Source organism: Oncorhynchus mykiss, chromosome 27 (genome assembly GCF_013265735.2).
Source record: "Oncorhynchus mykiss isolate Arlee chromosome 27, USDA_OmykA_1.1, whole genome shotgun sequence".
Lineage (NCBI taxonomy): Eukaryota > Metazoa > Chordata > Actinopteri > Salmoniformes > Salmonidae > Oncorhynchus > Oncorhynchus mykiss.
In genome coordinates, this window is record NC_048591.1 from 46,906,850 (window position 1) to 46,932,150 (window position 25,301).

The window sequence follows — 25,301 nt, forward strand, 5'->3', positions numbered from 1 at the left end:
AATATTAGGGCACATTCCTACAGGACCGAAGTAACACATTCTAGCCTACTCAACAAGCGTCAAAAGTCCTGGAAAATGCCTATGGAATGAAATCTAAACGTTGTATGGGAACAGACATTATTGACAGGGAAAGCTGCTTCCGTTGGTCTTCTATTTGACACATTTGGGAACTCTCTTTTCTTTTATTCTTTCTCGCTCTGAGTAAAGACAACGCCTTCTTCCGTCTCCATCGAAACTTGACAAGGAAAAGTCACCTGGGACAACCCAGCTGGGCAGGGCAGAAAGGAATAGTCTAATGGAAGTCGTATCACAACGCTGATTAGACTACAACAATATTTTCATAACTTATCATGTATGTCAGTATTGATTAAATCTTCGTTATTGAACATAGCCTACTGTCTTGAGACTGATAAAGGGTAAAATCGTCTCATAGTTCCGGGTTTGTGGAAATTATTCCCGAGTATTGTAATAACTTGAGAAACATGGACAGCATCGAGTTACAGCCGGTTCAAAGCCTTGACAACAACAATCACCATGCTGAAAATACCTCTAAGCAACAGGTGAGTTTAAATCGAATCGATCAATGCCATATTCATAAATAGAAAGAAAAAGGTAGGCTGTTATTGAAATCGATACGTTTCGGTTCAGTTGTAGGCTACGTCAACCTTGAGAACACAACGCAGCTTTTCAAATGCACAAAAGTCCAATATGGTGTATTGCAGACCGACATTCGGCGCGTTTCTTGAATTGGGCGTTCCTTGATGTCAGGAAACGCCCATTAGTGCATGCCATTGTTCAGTTCATTGATACCTGCCGTTGGTTGGCCAGTTCAGGTTTTATGTTACTGATGGTTTGTACCATTGTGGCTACAATTACAGCTATATCTAGTTGTCGCATATGGGATAACAGTTGTTGACAACAGTAGCATTGTTGCTAAACCTAACCCTTTTCTTAACCTTAACCTCAGTCTCCTAACCTGCCACGTTAGTTCTCCTAACCTGCCACATTAGTTCTCCTAACCTACCACGTTAGTTCTCCTAACCTGCCATGTTAATTCTCCTTACCTGCTACATTAGTTCTCCTAACCTGCCACGTTAGTTCTCCTAACCTGCCACGTTAACTCTCCTAACCTGCTACATTAGTTCTCCTAACCTGCCACGTTAATTCTCCTAACCTGCTACATTAGTTCTCCTAACCTGCCACGTTACTTCTCCTAACCTGCTACGTTAGTTCTCCTAACCTGCTACGTTAATTCTCCTAACCTGCAACATTAGTTCTCCTAACCTGCTACATTAGTTCTCCTAACCTGCCACGTTAGTTATCCTAACCTGCCACGTTAGTTCTCCTAACCTGCTACGTTAGTTCCCCTAACCTGCCACTTTAGTTCTCCTAACCTGCTACGTTAGTTCTCCTAACCTGCCACGTTAGTTCTCCTAACCTGCAACATTAGTTCTCCTAACCTGCTACATTAGTTCCCCTAACCTGCCACGTTAATTCTCCTAACCTGCTACGTTAGTTCTCCTAACCTTCTACGTTAGTTCTCCTAACCTGCTACGTTAGTTCTCCTAACCTGCCACGTTAATTCTCCTAACCTGCTACGTTAGTTCTCCTAACCTGCCACGTTAGTTCTCCTAACCTGCTACGTTAGTTCTCCTAACCTGCCACGTTAGTTCTCCTAACCTGCTACGTTAGTTCTCCTAACCTGCTACGTTAGTTCTCCTAACCTGCTACGTTAGTTCTCCTAACCTGCCACGTTAGTTCTCCTAACCTGCTACGTTAGTTCTCCTAACCTGCTACGTTAGTTCCCCTAACCTGCCACGTTAGTTCTCCTAACCTGCTACGTTAGTTCTCCTAACCTGCCACGTTAGTTCTCCTAACCTGCTACGTTAGTTCTCCTAACCTGCTACGTTAGTTCTCCTAACCTGCTACGTTAGTTCCCCTAACCTGCCACGTTAGTTCTCCTAACCTGCTACGTTAGTTCTCCTAACCTGCTACGTTAGTTCTCCTAACCTGCTACGTTAGTTCTCCTAACCTGCTACGTTAATTCTCCTAACCTGCTACGTTAATTCTCCTAACCTGCCACGTTAACTCTCCTAACCTGCTACGTTCATTCTCCTAACCTGCTACGTTAATTCTCCTAACCTGCTACGTTAATTCTCCTAACCTGCTATGTTAGTTCTCCTTACCTGCTACGTTAGTTCTCCTAACCTGCCACGTTAACAAACCATCAGTGTTATGAGACTAATAGTTTCTCGACACAGATGATTTGATTACATAGCAGGTTAGAATGATTAAAGTGGCAGGTTAGAATGATTAAAGTGGCAGGTTAGAATGATTAAAGTGGCAGGTTAGAATGATTAAAGTGGCAGGTTAGAATGATTAAAGTGGCAGGTTAGGTGAATTAGCATGGCAGGTTAGGTGAATTAGCATGGCAGGTTAGGTGAATTAGCATGGCAGGTTAGGTGAATTAGCATGGCAGGTTAGGTGAATTAGCATGGCAGGTTAGGTGAATTAGCATGGCAGGTTAGGTGAATTAGCATGGCAGGTTAGGTGAATTAGCATGGCAGGTTAGGTGAATTAGCATGGCAGGTTAGGTGAATTAGCATGGCAGATTAGGTGAATTAGCATGGCAGGTTAGATGAAAAGAGGTTAAGGTTAGGAAAAGGGAGAGGGTTAGGCTAAGCTATAAATGCTACAGTTGTCCATCAACTGTTGTCCACGACGCAAAAGAAACGGCCACAGACCAAATAGCGAGCATCAATGCATGTCATTTCACATCAAGAAACGGCCACAGACCAAATAGCGAGCATCAATGCATGTCATTTCACATCAAGAAACGGCCATTACACCCTTCTCCAAAGACGGTGAACATGGGGCCTAAATAAGACAGGCTGCAATGCCGAGGTCGGGAAATATTGGGTGAACATTTTGAACCTGTAAATCCTAGTTACCTGCCACGTATCGATCATTGGATTGTATAATGTCCTATATAGTTCTAAGTTAAAAAAAATATATAAATAAAAAAAACTAAAATGTCACATTTCATTACCGCATTTTGTGAAATTAAGGAACATTTACTTTCCGGAACTTTTCCAAATGAGGGATTTAGAGTGTTTACCAAAACCTTGTAGTCCTGAGTGACTGTCTGACCTTCCTTAAATATCTCCTGCTAAATTAGTGTAATTAGAGATAAGAACAATTAAACAACACCTCTTAGAAACATTTGGAGTCCAATCTGTCATATTATGAAACAGCAATACTGTTAGTCTACATTGTTGACTTGTTGCATTGGGTCCCTAATGATACGTCTATTTGTCACCCCGTTATGGAAGATTGTATTTGTTCACCAATGGTTTCTGATGCAGCCACACAGGCCTTATGATGGGGTTTATCAAGGATTCATTTACCTTGAAAAGATATGTTTTAACTCATCTTCCACAGGTATGTAGATAAGAGGTAAGAATGAGACATTATAGTTAACGATGTCTCCTAGTCTGAATGAGATTATAGTTAACGATGTCTCCTAGTCTAAAATAGATTTTAGTTAACGATGTCACCTAGTCTAAAATAGATTTTAGTTAACAATGTATCCTAGTCTGAATGAGATTATAGTTCCTGATGTCACCTAGTCTGAATGAGATTATAGTTCCTGATGTCTCCTAGTCTGAATGAGATTATAGTTAACGATGTCTCCTAGTCTAAAATAGATTTTAGTTAACGATGTCACCTAGTCTAAAATAGATTTTAGTTAACGATGTCACCTAGTCTAAAATAGATTTTAGTTAACGATGTCTCCTAGTCTAAAAGAGATTGTGGTTAACGATGTCACCTAGTCTGAATGAGATTATAGTTACTGATGTCACCTAGTCTGAATGAGATTATAGTTACTGATGTCTCCTAGTCTGAATGAGATTATAGTTCCTGATGTCTCCTAGTCTGAATGAGATTATAGTTACTGATGTCTCCTAGTCTGAATGAGATTATAGTTACTGATGTCTCCTAGTCTGAATGAGATTATAGTTACTGATGTCACCTAGTCTGAATGAGATTATAGTTACTGATGTCACCTAGTCTGAATGAGATTATAGTTCCTGATGTCTCCTAGTCTGAATGAGATTATAGTTACTGATGTCTCCTAGTCTGAATGAGATTATAGTTACTGATGTCTCCTAGTCTGAATGAGATTATAGTTACTGATGTCTCCTAGTCTGAATGAGATTATAGTTACTGATGTCTCCTAGTCTGAATGAGATTATAGTTACTGATGTCTCCTAGTCTGAATGAGATTATAGTTACTGATGTCTCCTAGTCTGAATGAGATTATAGTTACTGATGTCACCTAGTCTGAATGAGATTATAGTTACTGATGTCACCTAGTCTGAATGAGATTATAGTTACTGATGTCTCCTAGTCTGAATGAGATTACAGTTACTGATGTCTCCTAGTCTGAATGAGATTATAGTTACTGATGTCTCCTAGTCTGAATGAGATTATAGTTACTGATGTCACCTAGTCTGAATGAGATTATAGTTACTGATGTCTCCTAGTCTGAATGAGATTACAGTTACTGATGTCTCCTAGTCTGAATGAGATTATAGTTACTGATGTCTCCTAGTCTGAATGAGATTACAGTTACTGATGTCTCCTAGTCTGAATGAGATTATAGTTACTGATGTCTCCTAGTCTGAATGAGATTACAGTTACTGATGTCTCCTAGTCTGAATGAGATTATAGTTACTGATCTCCACAACCAGGGTGGAAAGACCGTAAGAACGGTAGCTGAAAACCCACTACTCTGGGGACACCACCATGACGTGCGTGGTTCAAACATGAACCCAATCAGTCTCACCGCGATGCCGGCACGATTTGGACTCATAAACCCCTTCTAAACAGTGTTGGAGCTACAGGCTTGAATTCGTCTATTGTTTTCTGAATCCATTGGTAGCAACATTTTTAACAGGTTTTTAACAGGCGGATCTTTGTTTTTAATAGTTTTGTGTTCTGTTCTACATGAGGCCCTGCTTGTCCTAAAAGGAAAATGGTACAAACACATTCATAGTGGAGCTAAATATAAGGGCTGCAAATGCAGATAAATGAATGTCAGATAAATGAAAAGCCGATTTTTTTGAGGGGGCTGGGGTCTCGGGACTCATACGGTTAACATTGATTGACAAGGCATGAGTTCAGAGTTATCATCTTCATCAAATTAACTAACTCAAAACAACACAGCCTGGTCTCTGTTTTGTTGAAACCTTCTATCACCCAAGGATTTATTGAAGGATAAACATGATCAGATTAATAGTTATGTGTATTGTATTGATGTGTAGTTTTACCCAGCGGTTCCTGATTGGTGAAAACAACCCAGCCTGCTGTGAATGAGATGTAACTTGAGAGCCTCTATACCATTGAACAAGGACTTGTCTGCTTCGCAGCATTAAGAGAGAGGATGTCATGTCAGGACAGGCAAGGCATCTGAACTCCCACTACATAATCACTGTATTTTGCCCAGTAACAACCCAAGGTTGTTTCTTTCTGCTCACATTGATTGCTCCATAGTTTCATAATGTCATTGATTGTTGCCACAGAAGTGCTAGACATTGTTTTGGCAACATTCACTTGTCTTGCAATCCAGAGTCATACATTTGTCCATGACCAGAGGACATTCTTGCAGAAACGTACATGTGTTTCAGTTGGAACATGCAGCCAGGTGGACAAACATTTGATTTGGCTTCTGCATATCATTCAGGGAGTGTAATAAAAACTTGGCTTCTGTAAACATCCTCTCACATATCCTTTTCAAAGACATTCAGCTCATAAGTACCTTTTTATTTAGGCAGAACAGCTAATAGAATACTGATTGAACAAGTATTCAATTAGAATGTCCATTAGAACATTAGAATGTCCATTAGAATATTAGAATGTCCATTAGAACATTAGAATGTCCATTAGAATGTCCATTAGAATATTCATTAGAATGTCCATTAGAATGTTCATTAGAACATTAGAATGTCCATTAGAATGTCCATTAGAACATTAGAATGTCCATTAGAATATTAGAATGTCCATTAGAACATTAGAATGTCCATTAGAATATTAGAATGTCCATTAGAACATTAGAATGTCCATTAGAATATTTATTAGAATGTCCATTAGAATGTTCATTAGAACATTAGAATGTCCATTAGAATGTCCATTAGAACATTAGAATGTCCATTAGAACATTAGAATGTCCATTAGAATGTTTGTATAATTCCATATTCCATATTGCAGATGACTTCAGGTAATAGACCTATGCTGACCACCAATGACGCAGCAGAGGAAGGAAACCCCCTGCTTTCTCCTGAACAGGTGGGTCATCACTGCCATTTGGTGGCTGAAGTACTTTCTCCCTCAGCAACACAGTGGCCTTTTTGTATACAGCACAGGGAAAAATATGTCTAGCCTACTGTTGGAAGGACTACTGTCTAATTGTAACCACAACCACATCCTCACTGTCATAAGTGTCATTGTAGCAGTGATGGTGCAGTATGTAAACAGCCAAGGGGGTATGGTGTCATTGTGATGGTGCAGTATGTAAACAGCCAAGGGGGTATGGTGTCATTGTAGCGGGGATGGTGCAGTATGTAAACAGCCAAGGGGGTATGGTGTCATTGTAGTGGTGCAGTATGTAAACAGCCAAGGGGGTATGGTGTCATTGTGATGGTGCAGTATGTAAACAGCCAAGGGGGTATGGTGTCATTGTAGTGGTGCAGTATGTAAACAGCCAAGGGGGTATGGTGTCATTGTAGCGGGGATGGTGCGGTATGTAAACAGCCAAGGGGGTATGGTGTCATTGTAGTGGTGATGGTGCAGTATGTAAACAGCCAAGGGGGTATGGTGTCATTGTAGTGGTGCAGTATGTAAACAGCCAAGGGGGTATGGTGTCATTGTAGCGGGGATGGTGCAGTATGTAAACAGCCAAGGGGGTATGGTGTCATTGTAGTGGTGCAGTATGTAAACAGCCAAGGGGGTATGGTGTCATTGTGATGGTGCAGTATGTAAACAGCCAAGGGGGTATGGTGTCATTGTAGCGGGGATGGTGCGGTATGTAAACAGCCAAGGGGGTATGGTGTCATTGTAGTGGTGCAGTATGTAAACAGCCAAGGGGGTATGGTGTCATTGTGATGTGCAGTATGTAAACAGCCAAGGGGGTATGGTGTCATTGTGATGGTGCAGTATGTAAACAGCCAAGGGGGTATGGTGTCATTGTGATGGTGCAGTATGTAAACAGCCAAGGGGGTATGGTGTCATTGTAGTGGTGCAGTATGTAAACAGCCAAGGGGGTATGGTGTCATTGTGACGGTGCAGTATGTAAACAGCCAAGGGGGTATGATGTCATTGTGATGGTGCAGTATGTAAACAGCCAAGGGGGTATGGTGTCATTGTAGCGGGGATGGTGCAGTATGTAAACAGCCAAGGGGGTATGGTGTCATTGTAGTGGTGCAGTATGTAAACAGCCAAGGGGGTATGGTGTCATTGTGATGGTGCAGTATGTAAACAGCCAAGGGGGTATGGTGTCATTGTGATGGTGCAGTATGTAAACAGCCAAGGGGGTATGGTGTCATTGTAGTGGTGCAGTATGTAAACAGCCAAGGGGGTATGGTGTCATTGTAGTGGTGCAGTATGTAAACAGCCAAGGGGGTATGGTGTCATTGTGACGGTGCAGTATGTAAACAGCCAAGGGGGTATGGTGTCATTGTGACAGTGCAGTATGTAAACAGCCAAGGGGGTATGGTGTCATTGTAGCGGGGATGGTGCGGTATGTAAACAGCCAAGGGGGTATGGTGTCATTGTGACGGTGCAGTATGTAAACAGCCAAGAGGGTATGGTGTCATTGTGACGGTGCAGTATGTAAACAGCCAAGGGAGTGTGGTGTCAGGGAAGTGGCACATGACTAAAGGAACATCTGACTTTGATGAGAAACAGAAAGTGAAAATGAATGTTTTCAGTGTGCATGACAGACAGACAGACAGACAGAGACGGACAGACCACTCTGATGAAGGTGAGTGATTAGTAGTGATACACATTATAATATCTGAAGTGTCAATGTGAAGGAACTAGGTTTCAAAGTTGAACAAGGAGCAGGTCAGGTTTCTCATTCAGCGTTAGGCTGGGTTGGCTAGCTACAACATCATGATATCATGATATAACATTCAGGGTAAGACAATAACCCTGTCTCCACATCATTGTTTAGTGTTGTGGTGGAAACTGACGTGCGTGGTGTGTGTTCTCAGGTTCCTGTCGATAATGGCGGGCATCATTGGGTTGATGGACAAGAGGTCAACCAAGAGTCGATCTCTCTCAACGTACAGAACAGCATCGCCAACAAAGAAATGGTACCTAGGTGTCACAGCTTTTCATGTCTCTCTCAACAACCCCTTGGTCATGATTGAATCCAGGATCTTTGATTCAAATCGAAAAATGTTAACATCTCATTGTTGTTGTTGTTGTTGGTGGGTGACCATGCAGATGGTGTAACTCTGAGAAATGTTCACATCACCAAGCCACTTCTTAGCAGTGCTAAGGAAGTGGTGAAATACATATATAGGTGTGTCTGTAAAGAATTCTAGTCACAGAATCCTCAGCATGCGTGGTCGTATCTGTTCTTCACCAGACTGTGGTTGGCTTCCATCCTGTCTTTACACAGTTAGGAACAAGTTAACAGCAGGTAACATTTAGGTGACAGGTAACATTTAGGTAACAGGTAACATTTAGGTAACAGGTAACATTTAGGTAGCAGGTAACATTTAGGTAGCAGGTAACATTTAGGTAGCAGGTAACATTTAGGTAGCAGGTAACATTTAGGTAACATGTAACAGTTAGGTAACAGGTAACATTTAGGTAACAGGTAACATTTAGGTAACAGGTAACATTTAGGTAACAGGTAACATTTAGGTAGCAGGTAACATTTAGGTAACATGTAACAGTTAGGTAACAGGTAACATTTAGGTAACAGGTAACATTTAGGTAACAGGTAACATTTAGGTAACAGGTAACATTTAGGTAACGGGTAACATTTAGGTAGCAGGTAACATTTAGGTAACATGTAACATGTAGGTAACATGTAACATGTAGGTAACAGGTAACAGTTAGGTAACAGGTAACAGTGAGACAGTAGTTAGGTAACAGGTAACAGGTAACAGTTAGGTAGAAGGTAACATTTAGGTATCAGGTAACATTTAGGTAACAGGTAACTACTGTCTCACTGTTACCTGTTACCTACATGTTACCTAAATGTTACCTGCTACCTAAATGTTACCTGCTACCTAAATGTTACCTGCTACCTAAATGTTACCTGTTACCTAAATGTTACCTGCTGTTAACTTCTACCTAACTGTTACCCGTTACCTAAATGTTACCTGTTACCTAAATGTTACATGCTACCTAAATGTTACCTGCTACCTAAATGTTACCTGCTACCTAAATGTCACCTAACAGGTAACAGTTATGTATCAGGAAACAGTCAGGTAACAGGTAACAGTTAGCTATCAGGAAACAGTCAGGTAACAGGTAACAGTTAGCTATCAGGAAACAGTCAGGTATCAGGAAACAGTCAGGTATCAGGAAACAGTCAGGTATCAGGTAACAGTTAGGTATCAGGTAACAGCTAGCAGTTAGGTAAAATGTGACAGTTAGATAACAGTTAGCTAACAGGTAACAGTCAAGTAGAAGATAACAGTTAGGTAACATGTAACAGTTAGGTAACATGTAACAGTTATGTAACAGGTAAAAGTTAGGTAACAGTTAGGTATCAGGTAACAGTTAGGTAAAATGTGACAGTTAGATAACAGTTAGCTAACAGGTAACAGTCAAGTAGAAGATAACAGTTAGGTAACATGTAACAGTTAGGTAACATGTAACAGTTATGTAACAGGTAACAGTTAAGTAACAGTTAGGTATCAGGTAACAGTTAGGTAGAAGGTAACAGTAGAAGGTAACAGTTAGGTAGAAGGTAACAGTTAGGTAACAGGTAACAGTTAGGTAGAAGGTAACAGTTAGGTAGAAGGTAACAGTTAGGTAACAGGTAACAGTTAGGTAACAGGAAACAGTTAGGTAACAGGAAACAGTTAGGTAACAGTTAGGTAACAGGTAACAGTTAGGTAACAGGTTACAGTTAGGTAGAAGGTAACAGTTAGGTAGAAGGTAACAGTTAGGTAACAGGTAACAGTTAGGTAGAAGGTAACAGTTAGGTAACAGGTAACATTTAGGTAACAGGTAACAGTTAGGTAACAGGTAACAGGTAACAGTTAGGTAACAGTTGGTTAACAGTTCATTAGCAGGTGACATTTTGGTAGCAGGTAACAATTATGGAACAATTAGGTAAGAATTGGTAACAGTTAACAGTTCGGTAGCAAGTAACAGTTATATAACAGGTAACAGTTAGGTGACAGGCAAAAAAATATGTAGAAGGTAACAGTTAGGTATCAGATAACAGTTAGGTAACAGGTAACATAAAACAGTTAGGTAGCAGGTAACAGAAAACAGTTAGGTAGCAGGTAACAGAAAACAGTTAGGTAGCAGGTAACAGTTGGGTAATGGGTAATAGTTAGGTAACAGTTAGGTTGCAGGTAACCATTAGGTAGAAGGTAACAGTAAGAAGGTAACAGTAGAAGGTAACAGTTAGGTAACAGGTAACAGTTAGGTAACAGGTAACAGTTAGGTAACAGGTAACAGTTAGGTAAAAGGTAACAGTTAGGTAGAAGGTAACAGTTAGGTAGAAGGTAACAGTTAGGTAACAGGTAACAGTTAGGTAACAGGTAACAGGTAACAGTTAGGTAGAAGGTAACAGTTAGGTAACAGGTAGCAGTTAGGTAACAGGTAACAGTTAGGTAACATTTAGGTAGAAGGTAACAGTTAGGTAACAGTTAGCTAACAGGTAACATTTAGGTAGAAGGTAACAGTTAGGTAACAGGTAACAGTTAGGTAGAAGGTAACAGTTAGGTAACAGGTAACATTTAGGTAGAATGTAACAGTTAGGTAACAGGTAACAGTTAGGTAACAGGTAACAGGTGAGTTAGGTATCAGGTAATAGTTGGGTAACAGGTAACAGGTGAGTTAGGTATCAGGTAATAGTTGGGTAACAGGTAACAGGTGAGTTAAGTATCAGGTAATAGTTGGGTAACAGGTAACAGGTGAGTTAGGTATCAGGTAATAGTTGGGTAACAGGTAACAGGTGAGTTAAGTATCAGGTAATAGTTGGGTAACAGGTAACAGGTGAGTTAGGTATCAGGTAATAGTTGGGTAACAGGTAACAGGTGAGTTAGGTATCAGGTAATAGTTGGGTAACAGGTAACAGGTGAGTTAGGTGTCAGGTAATAGTTGGGTAACAGGTAACAGGTGAGTTAGGTGTCAGCTAATAGTTGGGTAGCACCGTTACCAGATCTCACAACGCCTGCAGAACGGTCTGGCTCTGTGACAGCAGTTTTGGTATTTGACTTCAGACTTTACATGCAAATTCATCATGGGGCTACGACAAACAAACCACTCATTCATTCAAATCAATTTACAGTAGGCCTGTAAGTCCTGTACTCTCCATTGCAATCAGTTGAATTGAATTGCATTCCAATGGACAGAATTGTGTTGTTGACTGTTGTGTGTTGCTACCTGTTTGTCTGTAGATTTGAGTCGTGTTGTTCTGTTTGTCTGCTAAATGACCAAAATGTAAAATGGTTTGCTGTGTGTAGTGTAAAGTGTATTGTGTTGTTTGTAGACCTGCATGGTGCACAGAAGACGGTGGATGATCCTCATCTTCCTCATCTTCCTCATCCTGCTGGTGATTGGAGTCTCCTTCGCTGTGTGTTTAGGTACAGCGTTTCTGTTTCCGCTTCTATTGTTAATGCTCTGGTTGTCCTTACCATATTTCATCCGTGTCTTTACCACAATAGAATGGAATAGAGTGGAATAGAGCAGAATGGAATAGAGCAGAGTGGAATAGAGCAGAGTGGAATAGAGTGGAATCGTCCAGAGTGGAATAGAGCAGAATGGAATAGAGTGTAATAGAGTGGAATAGAGTGGAATAGAGCAGAATGGAATAGAGCAGAGTGGAATAGAGCAGAGTGGAATAGAGCGGAATGGAATAGAGTAGAATAGAGTGGAATAGAGCAGAATGGAATAGAGCAGAATGGCATAGAGCGGAAATAGAGCAGAATGGAATAGAGTGGAATAGAGCAGAGTAGAATAGAGTGGAATAGAACATAATGGAATAGAGTGGAATAGAGCAGAGTAGAATAGAGTGGAATAGAACAGAATGGAATAGAGTGGAATAGAGCAGAGTAGAATAGAGTGGAATAGAGCAGAATGGAATAGAGTGGAATAGAGCAGAGTAGAATAGAGTGGAATAGAGCAGAATGGCATAGAGTGGAATAGAGCAGAGTGGAATAGAGCAGAGTTGAATAGAGCAGAATGGAATAGAGTGGAATAGAGCAGAATAGAGCAGAGTGGAATAGAGCAGAATGGAATAGACAAAAATAGAATTGGAGACATTAAAATAGATTGTGGACATGTGCCTTAAAACTTGCTTCATATATAATGCATGTGACTAAAAATAGCAGTTGTAGATCGTGTGTTATCTGTCTGGCTCTTCTTCTCTCTGGTTGAACAGTGATCCATAACACTGTCTGGCTCTTCTTCTCTCTGGTTGAACAGGAATCCATGACACTGTCTGGCTCTTCTTCTCTCTGGTTGAACAGGGATCCATGACACTGTCTGGCTCTTCTTCTCTCTGGTTGAACAGTGATTCATAACACTGTCTGGCTCTTCTTCTCTCTGGTTGAACAGTGATCCATGACACTGTCTGGTTCTTCTTCTCTCTGGTTGAACAGTGATTCATGACACTATCTGGCTCTTCTTCTCTCTGGTTGAACAGTGATCCATGACACTGTCTGGCTCTTCTTCTCTCTGGTTGAACAGTGATTCATAACACTGTCTGGCTCTTCTTCTCTCTGGTTGAACAGGAATCCATGACACTGTCTGGCTCTTCTTCTCTCTGGTTGAACAGGAATCCACGATGACATAGACGAGAAGTACGATCCAGCGCTGTTTGAGCTGCCGCGATGTTTCAACGGAAGCTTCAGACTGACCAATCAGATATTCATACCAGATCTGCTATCCCCAGCGTCCAATCAGAGTAAGACCCTGTCCAGCCAACTGCAAGAGAAGGTACCTCGCATTTATGACTTTCAGGAATGTTTCAAAATCTCACCGTAAATCTATTTATGACATTCAACGCATCAGGAATGCATGTTTGAAGCGTGTTTGTTTCATAACAAGTGAGTTACTACAACATATCATCTGGCTGGGAATGTTTTATTTTACATTTTAACATTTACAGTTTTTTACCTTTATTTAACTAGGCAAGTCAGTTAAGAACAAATTCTTATTTTCAATGACGGCCTAGGAACAGTGGGTTAACTGACTTGTTCAGGGGCAGAACGACAGATTTGTACCTTGTCAGCTCGGGGGTTTGAACTTGCAACCTTCCTAGTCCAACGCTCTAACCACTAGGCTACCCTTTCGCCCCAATTCTACGGAAGAGGATTGGGGCCTAATGAAGAGGGGGAAAAGGCTAACGTGGTGGTACTTGGTTTATTATTTTATTTTTTTACAATTTTGAGAATAAAGTGTCAAAATGTTTTAAATCAAGTCACAGTTACAGCCTATTTCAACATATCTCCCTGGTTCCCTGTTGCACGCCACTGTTGAAATGCCTGAGTTAGATGACCTGGTGAAACTATACTTTAGAATTGGATTTAGTAGCAAGGAAATCCTTGCTCTCTTAGCACATAATAACCATATTACTGAAAGTAGGACCTGAAAGAGGGTTACGCCACAGATTCATTTCAGAATGAGGAACCGCACAGAGTCGGATGAGGTATGTGAAAGACACATTTCAGTTGAATACATTCAACTAGGTATCATCCCCGTTTGCTTCCGTTTTTAGACTAGTTTTTCCCCATAGAATAGGCACACCCGCCGATCAAATGCAAACACAGTTCACTTTCATAGCAGCCACACACAAAACAGCTCGTCGTATATATCATTCCTTCACGCATCTATCTACTTCGCTCTCTCCCTCCTGTGGACTTCAGTTCACAACACATTTAGCTGTCTGCGACCAGGCAACAACAAAAAAACGTTATAAGCAAAACCTTCATATCATAACCGCTACACACAGCCTACATTGTTGTCACGTCATGGTCAACATAGCTACTAGAACTAACGCTTTAGTTAATGTGTGGAATTTCTTTCCTCCTTAATGTGTTTGAGACAATCAGTTGTGTTGTGACAAGGTGTGGGTTATACAGAAGATAACCCTATTTGGTAAAATACCAAGTCCATATTACGGCAAGAATAGCTGAAATAAGCAAAGAGAAACGACAGTCCATCATTACTTTAAGACATGAAGGTCAGTCAATATGGAACATTTCAAGAACTTTGAAAGTTTCTTCAAGTGCAGTCGCAAAAACCATCAAGCGCTATGATGAAACTGGGTCTCATAAGGACCGCCACAGGAAAGGAAGACCAAGAGTTACCTCTGCTGCAGAGGATCATTTCGTTGGAGTTACCAGCATCAGAAATTTCAGCTCAAATAAATGCTTCAGAGTTCAAGTAACAAGACACAACTCAACATCAACTGTTCATAGGAGACTGTGTGAATCAGGTCTTCATGGTCGAATTGCTGCAAAGAAACCACTACTGAAGGACACCAATAGGAGGTGTCCTTCAGAGACTTGCTTGGGCCAAGAAACACAAGTAGAGCGGTGGAAATTTGTCCTTCGGTTTGGAGTCCAAATGAGAGATTTTTGTTTCCAACCGTGTGGTTGAACAGATGATCTCTGCATGTGTGGTTCCCACCGTGAAGCATGGAGGAGGAGGTGTTATGGTGCTTTGCTGGTGACACTGTCTTTTGATTTATTTAGAATTCAAGGCACACTTAACCAGCATGGCTACAACAGCATTCTGCAGCGATACGCCATCCCATCTGGTTTGGGCTTATATACTTCACACTTCTCCTGGAGTTGTATATTTCACGTATCTGATATAATTGAGTTGAAAACTACGTACGATATCATTTAAACAATAATTTTCTTCATAGTGTCTTCATCATTTTGATGCTATATGTTTTAGTGGTCCTGTTTTTCAACAGGACAATGACACACCACACCTCCAGGCTGTGTAAGGGCTATTTGACCAAGAAGGAGAGTGATGGGGTGCTGCATCAGGTGACCTGGCCTCCACAATCACCCGACCTCAACCCCCAAAAAATGTGAGATAATGTCTAGATGCTTTTTATAGTGGAGATCAAGTTTATAAATTGCCTGGCTGGGCTGATGAGAGAGTGGATTGCAGCAGTCAAATGGAACAGAGTAAATAGGCATTTTAACATCATAGATTTAGCCGGTGGTAACTTGTGGAATAGACACCAGCTGGAATGCGGTTTTAACCAATCAGCTTTCAGAATTAGACCCACCCTTTGTATATCACACACTACAGTTGAGGAACAATGGGAAAGTAATTCTGCTTTGAAAGTTGATAAACCTGTAACCCCACTTTGGAGAAAATGGCCTTTGAATGTTTTGGTAAAGTACACCTACTGGAGAGCTCTTCTTTTGTCTACACCCGTTCAGCATCGTTCACACCCTCTTAAGCCTGAGCCCCGCCCATCTCTTTCTCCTCACATGTGAGGCCATGTGCTAAACAGAGTGAGTATGCTGGGTACTAAAATCAGAGATTTCAAGATTAAAGGATGGTTTATACTATATCTGTAGACAGTTGTCACAGAGCATTCTGCCATTAGACATCAAACTCGTCATTGTCTTTATGAAAAGTATAAACATAAAAACCAATAGGCTGCATGACATCAGCAGCCTGGTGGTCCAAAGTAGCATTACTGGTGTATAAATAAACCCATCAGTTTTAAAATGAATTCAGTAAATGTTATTTATTTATTCATTATTATTCATTATTCATTTAGATCAATCTAGCAAACCAGGCAACTAAAAGCAACTTTAAAAAAAATAATTTCTAGCTTGTTAGCTAGCTAATGTTAAGTTAGCTAGCTAGCTAATGTTAAGTTAGCTGGCTAGCTAATGTTAAGTTAGCTGGCTAGCTAATGTTAAGTTAGCTGGCTAGCTAATGTTAAGTTAGCTGGCTAGCTAATGTTAAGTTAGCTGGCTAGCTAATGTTAAGTTAGCTAGCTAATGTTAAGTTAGCTAGCTAATGTTAAGTTAGCTAGCTAGCTCGTGTTAAGTTAGCTGGCTAGCCAGTTCAAACAATGACCATATCATATAGCTTACAATATCTTCACTTTAGCTAATTTGTTTTTGTTATTATATATACATATATATATATTCTACCGGGATCATTTTAGAACTTGGACACTGCCTCGTTGGCCTAATGCTATATCCTAATATGAGTTTGATGCAGGTCATTTTGTTCTTCACATTACCGTCTCTGGTAAAAAACACACTATATCAAATAAAATCAACGTTTATTTGTCACATGCACAGGATACAGAAGGTGTAAACGGCACAGTGAAATGGTTACTGGCAGAGTGGAGTCTTTTTGTTTAGACATGTAGCTAGCTAGCAAACAATTAAACATGATCCCAACTCATAATGTTACTACGCTTCATGAATCTGCTGGTAGCTAACCAACCAGTTTCAATGTTAGCTAGCTAGCTAACATTAGGCAAAAATTACTCCACTTTGTCTCTATACTGACATTTCGCTTGTTTCACGTAGACTACTAACCTATAGCTGTTAGGATAGTTGCCAACAGGGGGAAATACTACTGTTAGGTAAGCACCCCGGATAAGGTCGTTAATAGCTGCCAATATTCATGTATTTTTGTGTTCGCCTAGGCTACGCGGCATAATGTTGTAGCGAATTCGGATGTCAGACTGACAGGCACTCAGCCCCAGTTCTCTTCAGTCAGTGACAGACAGGGACTCAGCCCCAGTTCTCTTCAGTCAGTGACAGACAGGGACTCAGCCCCAGTTCTCTTCAGTCAGTGACAGACAGGGACTCAGCCCCAGTTCTCTTCAGTCAGTGACAGACAGGGACTCAGCCCCAGTTCTCTTCAATCAGTGACAGACAGGAACTCAGCCCCAGTTCTCTTCAGTCAGTAACACAGCCAATAAAGTGTTTTGTTTGTGCTCATAATGCACCGGCCGGTTAGAAGAGTTTATGCCTATAGTCTGAAATTGCCACGGGGAAACATGGTGTGTACGTGCAGGTTATTAGATTTGGGGCGGCAGGTAGCCTAGCCTAGCGGTTAGAGGAGACAGGTAGCCTAGCCTAGTGGTTATAGGAGGCAGGTAGCCTAGTGGTTAGTGGAGGCAGGTAGTCTAGCGGATAGTGGAGGCAGGTAGCCTAGCGGTTAGTGGAGGCAGGTAGCCTAGCGGTTAGTGGAGGCAGGTAGCCTAGTGGTTAGAGGAGACAGGTAGCCTAGTGGTTAGAGGAGACAGGTAGCCTAACCTAGTGGTTAGAGGAGACAGGTAGCCTAGCCTAGTGGTTAGAGGAGACAGGTAGCCTAGCCTAGTGGTTAGAGGAGACAGGTAGCCTAGCCTAGTGGTTAGAGGAGGCAGGTAGCCTAGTGGTTAGAGGAGACAGGTAGCCTAGTGGTTAGAGGAGGCAGGTAGCCTAGTGGTTAGAGGAGACAGGTAGCCTAGTGGTTAGAGGAAAGGTAGCCTAGTGGTTAGAGGAGGCAGGTAGTCTAGTGGTTAGAGGAGGCAGGTAGCCTAGTGGTTAAAGGAGGCAGGTAGCCTAGTGGTTAGAGGAGGCAGGTAGCCTAGTGTATATAAACCTGTCGTTCTGCCCCTGTACAAGGCAGTTAACACACTGTTCTCAGTAGGCCTTCATTGGAAATAAGAATATGTTCTTAACTAACTTGCCTAGTTAAATAAGGGTTAAGTAATAAAATGTGTAAATAAATATGATCTGTAGATTGAGTGAACGAGGTTATTAGATCACTAGGTTGATGGCTGTTTGTTGTTGCCCCTACTTTTTACTGCCCACACACACACACACACACACACACACACACACACACACACACACACACACACACCCCGCCCATCTCTACCTTTCCGCGGTTCCTCCTTCTGAAAATAATAAGTTTCACAACCTTCTCTAGGTCCTGATACTTATAATATTATATATTATTGTTTTATAAAAGAGCAAGGATATATAGTTTCCACAGGTCATTTATCTCAGGCATTTCAACGGTGTTGCCAGGGAGTCACGCACTTAATAACCAAATCTCTTACATTAATCTTGAAGTAAACTGCAACTTTATTCTCAAAATTTAATTTTTAGTTTATTCTCAAAATATTACCACTCTTTTTGTTAAACAGTACTATCATGCAAAACATAATAATTCAAGTGCCACCACCTGTTTCTGTTTATTTATTGTTCTGTCACACTTGCCTAGCGTATTCTGGTGTTGTCAGTTTAAGTTAGAATGTGGAAGGAATCTGAAAGAGGAGGGTTTAACTGGAACAAGGGAACTTCCATAGTAGTGAGAGGTAGTTGAGTTCCAAGGAAAGACATTCACACTCTCATTCTTACTCTTTTTTTCTCCCTCCCTCCCTCCCTCCCTCCCTCCCTCCCTCCCTCCCTCTCTCTCTCTCTCTCTCTCTCTCTCTCTCTCTCTCTCTCTCTCTCCCTCCCTCCCTCCCTCCCTCCCTCCCTCCCTCCCTCCCTCCCTCCACTCAGTTGTCTGACCTCTACAGTTCATCTCCGGCCCTGGGTCGCTACTTCTCCAGTGTTGAAATCTCTGACTTCAGGTAACACATAGTAAATCAATGAACACATATTTTTACTGTGTTCATTGAAAGGCTGTCTATTTCCAGTACGGTGCAGTCCTTTCCACTCTGCATTTAATGACAACCAGATGGAAATCTTATATTTATTTCCCATGGTTCATTGCAATCATATATAATTACAGTGAAGCCTATTTTTCTTGGTCAAGTCTTCTGGGAAAACTCTTGGTCCTAGCGAGGACATGATGATTCAAATCAAATTTATTTATATAGCCCTTCGTACATCAGCTGATATCTCAAAGTTCTGTACAGAAACCCAGCCTAAAACCCCAAACAGCAAGCAATGCAGGTGTAGAAGCACAGTGGCTAGGGAAAACTCCCTAGAAAGGCCAAAACCTAGGAAGAAACCTAGAGAGGAACCAAGCTATGAGGGGTGGCCAGTCCTCTTCTGGCTGTGCCGGGTGGAGATTATAACAGAACATGGCCAAGATGTTCAAATGTTCATAAATGACCAGCAGGGTGAGATAATAATAATCACAGTAGTTGTCGAGGGTGCAACAGGTCAGCACCTCAGGAGTAAATGCCAGTTGGCTTTTCATAGCCGATTCAGAGTATCTCTACCGCTCCTGCTGTCTCTGGAGAGTTGAAAACAGCAGGTCTGGGACAGGGAGTGTCGTGGAGAATCGTTACAAACTATAACACTTACAAGAACTTGTGAATTCAATATAGGCTTTTAATACAAACACATCAGAAGCCTAGATGGTCCGCGGAACACAGACTTTTCCAGAGCTCTGGCTCTGTTTTTATACACATACAACATATGAGTCCATCCCACATGCAAATGAAGTTACTTCCCTCAGTCCATCTGCCACCATTATCTTTCAATCTGTGCTTCCTGTTTGTTCACGCCCATATCTGCTTTCAGTCAAGTTATAATGGTGACAGGACCTCTTCATGTCCCAAAAATAATACATGCCCATCTTATCCTATGGACCCCCTTATGTTCAGCTTGGTGTGGTCTTTGGTATGTCTGTCCTTATTAGGACTAGTAGACTATGTGTCTCTTCTCTTCATGTCCTAAAAATATATGTCCTATGTCTATAGTCCATCCGTTGGTCATTTGGCTGACCCCCTCCTTTGTATGTCCCTCTGACCTTGGTTTGTCCAGCTGTCCTATGCTTTCATGGCCTTACTTTGGCTTCCTGTCCTATACAATAGACAATGCATTTTTACCAGAATGGCAAATGCACTCTGTGTATCTTTCTCTTGTGGTACAGTATTACATTTCTCCCTATATGTACATCTTTCTCCCACAGTAGCACGTCCGGTGAACAGGTCAGGGTTCCATAGCCGCAGGCAGAACAGTTGAAACTGGATCAGCAGCACGGCCAGGTGGACTGGGGACAAGCAAGCCTGGTAGTCCTGGGGCATGGTCCTAGGGCTCAGGTCCCCCGAGAGACAGAAAGAGAAACAAACTGACCCTAGCCCCCCGACACATAAACTACTGCAGCATAAATACTGAAGGCTGAGACAGGAGGGGTCAGGAGACACTGTGACCCCATCCAATGATACCCCCGGACAGGGCCAAACAGGCAGGATATAACCCCACCTACTTTGCCAAAGCACAGCCCCCAAACCACTAGAGGGATCTCTTCAACCACCAACTTAACATCCTGAGACAAGGCCGAGTATAGCCCACAAAGATCTCCGCCACGGCACAACCCAAGGGGGGGCGCCAACCCAGACAGGGAGATCACATCAGTGACTCAGCCCACTCAGGTGACGCACCCCTCCTAGGGACGGCATGGAAGAGCACCAGTAAGCCAGTGACTCAGCCCCTGTAATAGGGTTAGAGGCAGAGAATCCCAGTGGAAAGAGGGGAACCGGCCAGGCAGAGACAGCAAGGGCGGTTCGTTGCTCCAGAGCCTTTCCGTTCACCTTCACACTCCTGGGCCAGACTACACTCAATAGGACCTACGGAAGAGATGAGTTTTCAATAAAGACTTAAAGGTTGAGACCGAGTCTGCGTCTCTCACATGGGTAGGCAGACCATTCCATAAACATGGAGCTCTATAGGAGAAGGCCCTGCCTCCAGCTGTTTGCTTAGAAATTCTAGGGACAATTAGGAGGCCTGCGTCTTGTGACCGTAGCGTACGTGTAGGTATGTACGGCAGGACCAAATCAGATAGATAGGTAGGAGCAAGCCCATGTAATGCTTTGTAGGTTAGCAGTAAAACCTTGAAATCAGCCCTTGCTTTGACAGGAAGCCAGTGTAGGGAGGCTAGCACTGGAGTAATATGATCAAATTTGTTGGTTCTAGTCAGGATTCTAGCAGCCGTATTCAGCACTAACTGAAGTTTATTTAATGATTTATCCGGGTAGCGCATTGAGAGTAAATCATTGCAGTAGTCTAACCTAGAAGTAACAAAAGCATGGGTTCATTTTTCTGCCACATTCTTTGGACAGAAAATGTCAGATTTTTTCTTTGTGTAATGTTACGTAGATGGGGGAAAAAAAAGCTGTCCTTGAAACAGTCTTGATATGTTCGTCAAAAGAGAGATCAGGGTCCAGAGTAACGCTGAGGTCCTTCACAGTTTTATTTGAGACCCCTGTATGATTGACTGTCTGGTCTGATCTTCCTCTCAGAAACGGCTCTGTGCAAGCTGACTACCGGCTGAGGTTCCTGATGCCCCGGAATAATACTGAGTTGGAGCAGTTCACTCTGAGCAGAGAGATGGTGTATAATGTCTTCAGACAGTCTCTCTATGACCAAGACCCTGAGCTCAACCACCCACTGTATATACACCCGGCTTCACTGGACATGCAGGGTGAGACACATACACACACACTGGACATGCAGGGTGAGACACAACACACACACTGGACATGCAGGGTGAGACACACACACACACACACACACATACTGGACATGCAGGGTGAGATACAAACACACACACTGGACATGCAGGGTGAGATACACACACACACACTGGACATGCAGGATGAGACACACACACACTGGGCATGCAGACTGAGACACACACACTGGACATGCAGGGTGAGAGTGGCACACATACCCTCACAATATAACAATATTTTCTGTTGCGTAAATATAAATAAATTAATTTAAATTCTGAAATGTCCCTGTGATGTTATTCTTAGCGCCATCTCTTTATTCCTTGTCCTTTGCAGTTGGCTCAGTGACTAGTGAGAGCAGAAGTGGCGTGCTGTATTGGTGACGACTACGCAATACTCTGGGGGTAGGTCATTATCATGAAACAGTCTGACTGTCTGTAGTGTTGTGATGTTTTTGCTGTCATGATGATGCATCAAGCCATATCTCAGAGGAAGTGACACGAGGATGAGGAAGTGGCATGAGGATGAGGAAGTGACATGAGGATGAGGAAGTGGCATGAGGATGAGGAAGTGGCATGAGGGTGAGAATGTGGCATGAGGATGAGGAAGTGACATGAGGATGAGGAAGTGGCATGAGGATGAGGAAGTGGCATGAGGATGAGGAAGTGGCATGAGGATGAGGAAGTGCCATGAGGATGAGGAAGTGGCATGAGGGTGAGGATGTGACATGAGGATGAGGAAGTGACATGAGGATGAGGAAGTGCCATGAGGATGAGGAAGTGGCATGAGGGTGAGGATGTGGCATGAGGATGAGGAAGTGACATGAGGATGAGGAAGTGGCATGAGGATGAGGAAGTGGCATGAGGATGAGGAAGTGGCATGAGGATGAGGAAGTGGCATGAGGATGAGGAAGTGACATGAGGAAGAGGCCACAGCCAGAAAGAGGGGAAATATGTTTACGTTCTAGTGTTGTAAATACAAAAATGTGTTTCTATATTTTAAGAGTTTCCCAGCAAAGAGATTTGAGCAGATCCAAGAGACCCATCTGATTGAGTGGAATATCTGACGGCTACGTAGAACCCATGGACCAACCCAGACACACACACAATGAAACCCTGTGAAACTGGATCACTACTGCTGTGTCAGTGGCATGTACAACCTGACAGACTGTATGACAAATAGACATTGATGATACTTTTCTGCACATTCCAATCATTCCATCTATCTCAAGTAGCCAAGAGAATGGAAAGGCCTAAGTGTACTTTTGGAATGAGGATAATGGGGTGTTGACATTAAGTGTTTGTCTGACGGTGAATTATTTTGTTTGCATGTTAAGTGTCAAAGTGGATTAACAATGTCTGTGGCCAAGCCAGATGTTTTTATCCAAGATGTTTTTATCCAAGATGTTTTTATCCAAGATCTTTTTTATCCAAGATGTTTTTATCCAAGATGTTTTTATCCAAGATCTTTTTTATCCAAGATGTTTTTATCCAAGATGTTTTTATCCAAGATGTTTTTATCCAAGATCTTTTTTATCCAAGATCTTTTTTTTAATCCAAGATCTTTTTATCGGTTGTAATATGACTTCCTGATACCTACTCTATAGTCTATATATCATGTCTGAGAGAACTAACTATTCCAATTTGAGGCATTGCTTCAATCTCTATATTCTTTCACATTTTACATTTTACATGAATTGATTGGAAACTGTATTTTGTAATTTTGTGAAATAAATGTTTTGTTTTTTATTGTACTCTGCAAGGAGTTGTCCTAGTTAGCAACGGGGTTGTTCTAGTTAGCAACGGGGTTGTCCTAGTTAGCAACGGGGGTGTCCTAGTTAGCAACGGGGTTGTCCTAGTTAGCAACGGGGTTGTCCTAGTTAGCAACGGGGGTGTCCTAGTTAGCAACAGGGTTGTCCTAGTTAGCAACGGGGTTGTCCTAGTTGAGTGACCACGATATTCACCTGCAGGAAGTTGCATTTTTGTTGTTTTCCTGTAAATAAGTTGTTGTTGTTTACAAGTACAGAAGTTGTCCGTGATCCACATTTCTGATCACTAGGTGGTGATAATGTGTCTCTGTACCACTACTGTCTCTACTGTCTCTGTCTCCTGATGTCCCATGTGTCTCTGTACCACTACTGTCTCTAATGTCCCTACTGTCTCTACTGTCCCTACTGCCTCTACTGTCCCTACTGTCTCTACTGTCCCTACTGTCTCTACTGTCCCTACTGTCCCTACTGTCTCTACTTTCTCTACTGTCCCTACTGTCCCTACTGTCTCTACTGTCTCTACTGTCCCTTCTGTCTCTACTTTCTCCTGATGTCCCATGTGTCTCTGTACCACTACTGTCTCTACTGTCTCTGTCTTCTGATGTCCCATGTGTCTCTGTACCACTACTGTCTCTAATGTCCCTACTGTCTCTACTGTCTCTACTGTCCCTACTGTCTCTACTGTCTCTACTGTCCCTACTGTCCATACTGTCTCTACTGTCCCTACTAGAAAGGCCAAAACCTAGGAAGAAACCTAGAGGAACCAGGCTATGAGGGGTGGCCAGTCCTCTTCTGGCTGTGCCGGGTGGAGATTATAACAGAACATGGCCAAGATGTTCAAATGTTCATAAATGACCAACATGGTCAAATAATAATAATCACAGGCAGAACAGTTGAAACTGGAGCAGCAGCACGGCCAGGTGGACTGGGGACAGCAAGGAGTCATCATGTCAGGTAGTCCTGAGGCATGGTCCTAGGGCTCAGGTCCTCTGAGAGAGAGAAAGAAAGAGAGAATTAGAGAGAGAGAGAGAGAGAGCACACTTAAATTCACACAGGACACAGAATAGGACAGGAGAAGTACTCCAGATATAACAAACTGACCCTAGCCCACCGACACATAAACTACTGCAGTATAAATACTGGAGGCTGAGACAAGAGGGGTCAGGAGACACTGTGGCCCCATCCGATGATACCCCCGGAGAGGGCCAAACAAGAAGGATATAACCCCACCCACTTTGCCAAAGCACAGCCCCCAAACCACTAGAGGGATATCTTCAACCACCAACTCACCATCCTGAGACAAGGCTGAGTATAGCCCACAAAGATCTCGGCCACGGCACAACCCAAGGGGGGGGGGGGGGGGGGGCGCCAGACAGTCTCTACTGTCTCTACTGTCCCTACCTTCTCTACCTTCTCCTGATGTCCCATGTGTCTCTGTACCACTACTGTCTCTACTGTCCCTACTGTCTCTACTGTCCCTACTGTCTCTACTGTCCCAACGGTCTCTACTGTCCCTACGGTCTCTACTGTCCCTATGGTCTCTACTGTCTCTACGGTCTCTACTGTCCCTACGGTCTCTACTGTCTCTACGGTCTCTACTGTCTCCTGTTGTTCCATGTGTCTCTGTACCACTACTGTCTCAACTGTCTCTACTGTCCCTACTGTCTCCTGATGTTCCATGTGTCTCTGTACCACTACTGTCTCTGTCTCTGTCTCCTGATGTCCCATGTGTCTCTGTTTCACTACTGTCTCTACTGTCCCTACTGTCTCTACTGTCTACTGTCCCTACTGTCTCTACTGTCCCTATGGTCTCTACTGTCTCTACTGTCCCTACGGTCTCAACTGTCTCTACTGTCTCTACTGTCTCCTGTTGTT

At 42.5% G+C, this 25,301-nt stretch overlaps 1 protein-coding gene across 2 annotated transcripts; it reads left to right on the forward strand.

The window, feature by feature from the left end:
- On the forward strand, positions 1–23,411 carry LOC110508118 (TPA-induced transmembrane protein). Of its 2 annotated transcripts, XM_036965302.1 has the most exons (9): positions 1–560; positions 6,271–6,348; positions 8,274–8,375; positions 11,750–11,843; positions 13,037–13,197; positions 18,756–18,826; positions 21,449–21,630; positions 21,995–22,062; positions 22,662–23,411. In XM_036965302.1, exons 1-8 carry the CDS (start codon positions 483–485, stop codon positions 22,039–22,041), a joined length of 813 nt encoding a protein of 270 aa, XP_036821197.1. In that variant the 5' UTR covers positions 1–482; the 3' UTR covers positions 22,042–22,062; positions 22,662–23,411. The 2 variants fall into 2 exon arrangements, with proteins under 2 accessions (XP_036821197.1, XP_036821198.1); XM_036965303.1 differs by lacking the exons at positions 1–560; positions 6,271–6,348 and adding an exon at positions 7,939–8,041.
- Positions 23,412–25,301: the final 1,890 nt, after the last annotated feature.

Coding starts and splice junctions, on each gene's coding strand:
- LOC110508118 (XM_036965302.1), top strand. CDS start 483: ATGGACAGCATCGAGTTACAGCCGGTTCAAAGCCTTGACAACAACAAT. Junction 8,376..11,749: donor GCATCGCCAACAAAGAAATG/GTACCTAGGTGT, acceptor TGTTGTTTGTAG/ACCTGCATGGTGCACAGAAG. Junction 21,631..21,994: donor GGCTTCACTGGACATGCAGG/GTGAGACACATA, acceptor TGTCCTTTGCAG/TTGGCTCAGTGACTAGTGAG.